The sequence below is a fragment of the Mus pahari genome, chromosome 9 (assembly GCF_900095145.1).
Source record: "Mus pahari chromosome 9, PAHARI_EIJ_v1.1, whole genome shotgun sequence".
NCBI lineage: Eukaryota > Metazoa > Chordata > Mammalia > Rodentia > Muridae > Mus > Mus pahari.
The window spans coordinates 89,174,387-89,182,463 of NC_034598.1; the positions used below are offsets into that span (position 1 = coordinate 89,174,387).

An 8,077-nucleotide genomic window follows, 5' to 3' on the forward strand; every position below is an offset into this window, starting at 1 on the left:
CACACACACTCACACACACACACACACGCACACACACACATGCACACACTCACACACGCACACACACACACACGCACACATGCACACACTCACACACACACATGCACACACACACACACGCACACTCACACACACACGCACACACTCACACACACATACACACACACACTTAAATAAATAAATAAATAGATAAATAAATAAATAAATAAATAAATAACTGAAATAATGGGCTGGGTGATTTTAAGCTTTGAGATCCATGCAGTTGGTTGCAACTGTACAATTGCCTAGGACACTGGAAGTTGACTGAGAAGGACATAGTCCCAGAAAAGAGATAAAAGCCAGTTTTCAAGGGATAGTTCTGCCCCTTCATGTTAGTCGCCCACCCTTGTTTTCCCTCGAGGCAGGCCAGAGCAGTTACTGCTTTCAGTTGTCCTCCCCCCCAACCCCCATCTCAGGGATCAGATCTCCCACTCCTGCCCCTTGTTCTCCCCCCCAACCCCCATCTCAGGGATCAGATCTCCCACTCCTACCTCAGCTGGGTCATCCCTGTGAGGTGCTCCAGAGCAGTCTTGTGGCACCATGGTTTCATTCCCCTCCTTCTCCCCTCACGGCTAGAATTTGCATTTGACATTGGTGTTACCTTGCCCCAGTTTCTTTTCTGAGGATTACGTCATTGCTGCATTCTTCAGGCTGAGCCCTCTGGCCTGACAGCTCCAATTTGTCACTGCCTACAGAGAGTCCTGGACCCTCGGTTGGTCCACATCCAAGGGATAGGACTAATGTCAGACTTCAGCTGAGACTGTCCTCCCTGCCCATAGCCATTCAACCTCCTCTGGCCCACATTCTGTTCTACACTCAGGCCCTTCCTGATTGCTGCCACTGAGATGTGACTGCTTATAGATTCTCTTAGCATACACATACCAGGACACACATATGCATAGTTGCCCACTCACATGCATGCATCCATAATTATTTCTCCCTATATCTGTCTGTGTGTATATGACTCTAAATGGAGTCACACTGCTGTCTGGACTTTTATCCTGTACCACGTGGCTCACTTTTGCCCTCCCTGATTGCTTGTCTATACATCTATGCCAGCCAAGGAAGAGCTGGCTTCGACCATCCATCACTCAATGGGCCATTTACTTGACCCTAGTCTGTGTGAACAGTTTCAGCCTCTGCCTGGTGGTCCAGCAGGAAACAACTCTGCCAACCATAGCACATGCTTATAGAAAGTATCATTTACCTCCAGTCTTACCGTCTTCACTCTGTGTCCAAAGTTGCTCAGGCCAGAAGCTCGTCTTCCACCTCCAAGGTTGTACATTTGGCCTTAGACACCCTCCCACCCCAAATTCATATTGAAAGTCCACCCCTTCTTAAGTGGTAATCTTAGGAAGGGGCTCAGAGAGGGGAGTATGCCATCAGGGTAGAACCTCCCAGAAAGCATTCAAGGTTTGCTCTAGTGCCATTGTGTTACTGAATGTGAAACACTCTGAACACAAGCAACTTAAGGGAAGAAAACAATGTATTTCAGTTTCCATTCCATCACTGAGAAAAGTCAGTGCAGAAACTCAAGTAGGAGCTTGAAGCAGAGACCATGAAAAAAAAATGTTATTTGCTGGCTGACTAATAGACCCATGCTTTTAGCTTTCTCATACAGCCCAGGAACATCTCTCTAGGGAATAGCTCGACCCACCGTGGGCTAGACCCTCCTGCATCAATTAGCAATCAGACAGTCCCACAGAAATGCTCACCGGCAAATCTGACCTAGTAAGTCTCTCAACTGGGATGCCTTTTCCCAATGATTCTAGGCTGTATCAAGTTAAGGCAGCATTCTTAGAGAAAGAACTCAGAAGGACCCCTTGCTTCATCCACTACATGAAGACATAGTAAGAAGGCACGGTCTAAGAACCAGAAATTGTGTCCTCACCAAACCTGACTCTTTAGGCATTTTTAGGCATCTTGTGCTTAGACTTTCCAGCCTCCAGAACTACAAGAAATGAGTTGTTGTTTATAACCACACAGTTCATGATTCTCTTACACCAGCCCAGATAAATAAAGGCAATTATAGTCCAGAGAGCTGTTCCGACCACTATCTGCACACTACCCTACATCCTACTGGCTGCATCTCATTCAAGTCAAAAACAAGGGTCCTTCCATCCATGCATAATAGACTCCATGACCTCTATATGACGAATTTGTGGGGTACAGTTTGAGGGCATCTGCCATCAAGAGAGGATAATACTGGCGCCATCTCCTTTAGCTCTGTAGGGCTGACACAAGCTGATGCTTGGAAGCCCTTGGACACATGTCTCAGATGCTAATGCAAGCCTCAGGTACCAGCTCTCCCAGCCATCAGTCTCTCATAAGGAAAGCAGTCTGGCTTGAGTTCCTGCTGCTTCAGCTCTTCAATTCCTTCTCATCTCCTCTTCCTAAAAATAACAAACAGTACAGCCCAGTTGTGCTGAGTGGCTGATAGGAATATTTCCTCTCATTCATACAGGACCCCACTAGGGTCTCACTTGGTCTACATTGATTCCCATTTTATCAAAACAGTTGAAGAGTGGGAGATGCTGCCCATGGTAAATCACTAGAACGTGCTAGAAGCTCCCTGTTCATCAGCTCTTGCCTTATATCACTCCTAACGCACGATGCCAAATGCTGTAATTGAACAGCCAAGGTGCAGCTCAATGGGCACGTCCTGGAGCCACCACAGCCAGTGACTTTGGGATTTCATGTGCTTCCCTGGAACTCATATCCATTGCTAATTTACCACACCAGTCCTCTGACTCAAAGCTAGAAAGGGCAGGAAGTGAGCTGCCTAAGGAGGGGTCAACTTTATCCCCTTAGATTAAACCAAATCCAGGATGAAGGCTGAGCCTATGAACCCTGTTGTCACCGTTTTGTCAGTTTGACACAAACATTAGGCACACCTGAGCAGGGGGACTCTCAGTTGAGGAATTGTCTCCATCAAATTGACCATGCTGTTATGTCCCCGAGGCATTTTCTTGATGACTTAATTGGTAGAGAAGGACCCAACCTCATGTAGATGGTGCCATCTATGGGCAGGTAGCCCTGGGCTATATTTAAAAAGTAATTAAACATTAGCTAGAAAGCAAGTTAATGAACAGCATTCCCCATGATCTCTCTGCATCATCAGTCCCTGCTCCCCAGATCCTTGCTCGAGCTGCTGCCTTGGTTTTCTCAGAGATGAGCTGTATCTTGAGTACTGTTCTATTGCTGTGAAGAGATGTCATGACAAAGGCACTTATAAAATAAAGCATTTAATTAGGGGCCTGCTTTCAGGAGTCCAAATGTGTCCTGGGTTCTCCCCAGCATATATAATCCCTCACCCAGTCAGTAGCTATTGGGCACCTACTATACGCTGAGTTCCATGGAATAGTGTCCTCAGGGATAGAGTGAAATATGATCCCTGTTTTTTAGGGATTCTCCTCTATCAGGCAGGTTACATGAACACTCCTGAGCACAGTGCTGGGGAGGAGAGAGAAGAGAGAAAAGGAAAGGAGAGGAGAAGAGGGGAGGGGAGGAGGAGGGGAAGGGAGAGGAGAGGAGAGGAGAGGAGAGAAGGGAAGAAGAAAGGATAGGAGAAAGAGGAGGGGAGAGGAGAGGGGGAAGGGGAGAGAAAGGGAAAGGGGAAAACGGGAGAGGAGAGGGTAAGAGAGGGCAAAGGAGGGAAGGAAAAAGTAAGGTAAGGGAGGGGAGGGAAGCGGGGCAGAGCAGTCTATGAAAGTCCAGGAAGGTGTGCTACAAGCCACATTCAAATGAAGCCTGAGAGATGAGCAAGGACTTAGGAAGGCAAAGGTGGGAAGAAAGGCGACCTGAGCCAAAAGTGAGAGTGAGTGTGTAGGGTTCAAATCAGGACACCAGCCATGCACGGGCAAGCCCTGAGAAAGAAGACAGCCATGACTGAGACAGAATGAAGTCCAGAAACAGAATTGAGATGGGGTGACAAGGCAGGCAGAGGTCACAAAGCCTTCCAAACTCTTCACCATGGGAAAGTGATCACGTCTTCCCTAAGACCATTTTTCCCACAGTTAAACCTTCTATAAATTCCAGAATCGCAAGGTGATAAATGCCCTAGTTCTCCTAAAAAAACAAGAGGTCATGCATATTAGTCCTTTCTCCATTACTGTAACAAAGTACTTGAGCTAGCCAACTTAAAAGGGAGAAAGGTTGATTTCAGCTCACAGTTTCAGAGGTTTCAGCCTACGGTTGCTTGTCCCTGTTGCTATGGTAACACTCTCATAGAGACTGCTCACCTCATGGTAGCCAGGCAACCAAGAAGAGACAGGAAGTACCAGGGTCCCTTCAAGGACATAACCCCAGAGACCTAACTTCTCTTTCCCAGGCATTACTTGCTAAATGAAGATTCCCTCACCTCCCATAGGCATCATAAGGTGCTAAAGGTCAAGCCCGGGCTTGTGGAGTCGGGTTTGGCCACACTGCAGCACCAAAGTGTGTGTCATTTTACCCGAGATGTTAGCCCTTTAAAATTTTAATCTAGGGGCTGAGGAGATGGCTCCGCAGTCACAGAAATTGTATTGTTTTTGAAGAGGACCAGGCTTTGGTCCCCAGCATCTACACGGCACACACATGGCACACAGCATATAAACAAAACACTCAGACACAGAAAATATAATAAACAAAAGATATAAATAAATAAAATTTAATCTTTAAATTTCAAAATAAAGTTTAGAAAACAATACATAGTATCCATGAATAAATAAATCAGTCAGCACTAATGGAAATTACATGCTATGCATAATTTGGACCACATATTTGAAACAACATCTCCTAGCCACAAAAGAAATGAAGGAAGGCAGATTAGTGATAGAGACCTCTATAATGTCTTTGACATGTGGTTTGTTCTAACCCAGGAGAACCTCCATCTCTGGAAACTGGAAGGCCAATACAGGCTCTGCTATGCTGGAGCAGGTGGCCATGACGGAAAGGTAAGAGACAAAGGGCATCTAGTGAGAATGGCACTTCAATCTCTGCCTGGTGTCCCCACCTACGGAGCACTTCCCAGCTTGTTTTCCTATCTGGTCAGCATCAACGACAGGGTACCTGTCAAAATTACATTTACAGATGGTGGCAGTTCAGAGAAATAAAGTGGTTTGTCCCATGTTCCAGAAGTGAGTGTGGAACACTGAGGTCTTGGCTTCAAGTCTTCAGGCTCCTGCCCTGCTACCTCAGTGAGAGAAATCGGAGCCTTCGCCAGTCCCCAGTTGTTTGCAGATATCTAGGAGAACGCAGTTAATGATTAAGACATCATTAAAATGGAGATCAGACTTCCTCAGACCATACGAAGAGGGAAAAGCTAATTCCTCTAAAATTGTGAGTCCTTTAAGGTACACTGTAGCTGGGGGACCTACAGGTCTTTCTCGCTTTAAGCACTACCATGTTTGACGTCCTCAGTTGAGGAGTGGCTGGTCACCTGCTCTCCGCATCAGTCACAGACACCTTCCCTAGGAACCCACTGGACACTGCCTGCAAGCAGGTAGTAGAGGTACCGCTAGGGTCAGTAAACATGGAGCACCTACTGCGTGCCACAGTGTGCCAAGCAGTAAAGAGGCCAAGGTAAAACGCACTGAGTATCTCCTCTAAGAACTGTGGCGCAGCTACAAGCATCAGAACACAGCACGTTAGTTTGTGCTTTGGGACTTACTAGCTTTTGATGATGAAAGCTCACGAGGTATGTGTTCAGGGGATGTGTAGGACTCCATCCCCACCCCTCTCTATTGAAATCATTTCTTTTTTTTTTTTCCGGGGTTTCTCTGTGTACCCCTGGCTGTCCTGGAACCTGCTTCTGCCTCCCAATTGAAATCATTTCTTTCGTGGCCATGTTGGATCATACTTTCTCCAACAGAGGTTCATGGCATTGCCAGGCTTAAAACCTCACTGTCAAGTTCAACAGAAAAGAGGCACCTTTCCCTGCCTTTCATCCAAAACCTGGGATGGAACCTTATTAGCTGATTAGCCAGGCTTTGGGTCACATGACCATCCCTAAGACAGTCACTAGCTGAGAAGGCCACATGGCTGTGTTTGTCTAAATCTAGGTAAAGTTTCTACTCTTGAGGTTGGAATGGGGCCTACCTTTGAGTCTCAGGGAAGAGTGTAATGCTATTTCTCAAGAAGTCTTTAGGAGGAGGGAAATTAATCACCCCTCCTACATTAATAACAGCCACCTTTCCCTTCTTCTCTAAGGGAGGAGACAATTGTAGCCCAATACAGTAATGTGAGGATAGCATGAGAGACATGAACACTTGCAGAAGGAACAGGGACACAGGGCACCCAGTGAAACTTAGGGAAAGAGAGACCAGGGAAGGATTCCCGAAGGAAGGGGCACCAGAATTCCATCCTAAAGAACGTGTGGGAACCTGAAGGAGCTAGCTTTGGTTTCATCTCTGCGACAAGGTCATACGCACTCACTGTGGGCTGTAGTTTTAGAACTGGGCCTTGGAGAAACAGTGGTGGTGAAAAGAGACATCGACCCAGCCCCTGTGGAACTGCCAGTTCAGGGGCTGTAAGCTCAGGAAGCCAGATGAACCAAGGTGAGTGCCCCAACCCTTCTAGATAAGTTTACAGGCAATTCTAAACGTCTTTAGCTGGAAAATGAAGACAGCAGTAGACAGTCTGCATGTCATCTGAAAGACTAAAGCCAGTGACATGGGCCTGACAAGGTGGATATAAGCCCTTCTCAGCAAGCCTAGGTGGGGGCTACAGCACCCTCTTGGAAGTCCCTTGTACCAGTTAGTCTTATGGGAGTGTGCCTGGCACTTGGTCCCCCAGGGGACCTTCATGGACAGCCAGTGCCCTCTTTTTGACTGTCCCAGACTGTAAGTCTTACCTTCTCCATTGCTTCAGAAGATCACCATGGAGTTCTCCAGGTTGCCACCATCCTGTGGTTCAGTTCAGTCTCAAGCCACATGGATGGTTCCGAAAGGAACCTTCACAGGACAGACTCTGCTCAGCCTAGCATACACTGCCCCTCGGGTAGTCAAGAGCTGTGTTCATGGCCTGGACAGACCTACCTAGTCCAATTCCTACAGTCCCAAAGTCCCTGGAGACCCTTGGTCAGGACCATCCCCTTCCTGGTTCCCTGCTTGTTAGGGAGTTGGACTCCTGAGCCATTTTCACACCATTTGATCAGTGCTAGTCTGCCTGGTTGAAGGAAACCTTTCCTGTCTTTCCTGGCCCCTGGGGTTTCTGCCCCTGGGGTTTCTGCCCATGGGGTAATACACACAGACAGACTGGATGTTCATCATTTGAAAACAGCCTCTGGAATCTGGTTGGCTCCAGTTCTAAGTCTAGAGTGCGTCTATCTCTCCAGGAAGGGCTTTGACTCATGAGTGTGTCTCAGGCATTGTGCTCCTGGGGCACGTTGTGTTCCATGAGTTGTAGGAAGAATTAAGAATAGGTAGTAGCCACCCAGTAACACGGGGAAGAGTCCTGACGCTGGCCATTTATTTGTATATGAGCGTCATTATCCTAGTGCATCCCAAGCACAAGAATCAAATAAAAGAAACTGAGGCATCTGGAAAGAGAGGCTCTCCCCAAATCACGAAGGAAATAATAGTAAATATCCAGGCCACAGGTCAGGCCATAAGGTGCTTGCCATATAAACATAAGGGCAAGAGTTTGAGTCCCAGATCCCACATAAAAAAGCCAGGCAGGTATGGCGACTTGCAGCCGTGACCCCAGCACAGGGGAAACAAAGACAGGAGGATTCTGGGGCTTGTTGGCTAGCCAGGCCACACTATGTGGCAAGTCTCACATTGAGTGGGAGACCTTGTCTCAAAAACCAAGATGGAAGGCTCCAGGGGAATGACACCCAAGGTTGGCTTTGGGTCCTGATACTCATGCATGCACACATGTGCTCCTTCCCAACATATTTACAGGTATGTTTGTGAGTGAACATACGCTCTTACTGGCTCCTGCATGCCAAGTAAAAACAAACACATGTGTGTGTGTGTGTGTGTGTGTGTGTGTGTGTGTGTGTGTGTGTGAGAGAGAGAGAGAGAGAGAGAGAGAGAGAGAGAGAGAGAGAGAGAGA

The 8,077-nt window shown here is 47.3% G+C and overlaps 1 protein-coding gene across 1 annotated transcript in view; it reads left to right on the forward strand.

The window, feature by feature from the left end:
* Syn3 (synapsin III) overlaps positions 1 to 8,077 on the forward strand; it is a 430,935-nt gene that overhangs the window by 406,218 nt on the left and 16,640 nt on the right. Inside the window, exon 9 of the mRNA XM_021204345.2 lies at positions 4,899 to 4,973. Coding sequence (XP_021060004.1) covers positions 4,899 to 4,973 — 75 coding nt within the window. The remainder of the gene's footprint in view (positions 1 to 4,898; positions 4,974 to 8,077) is intronic.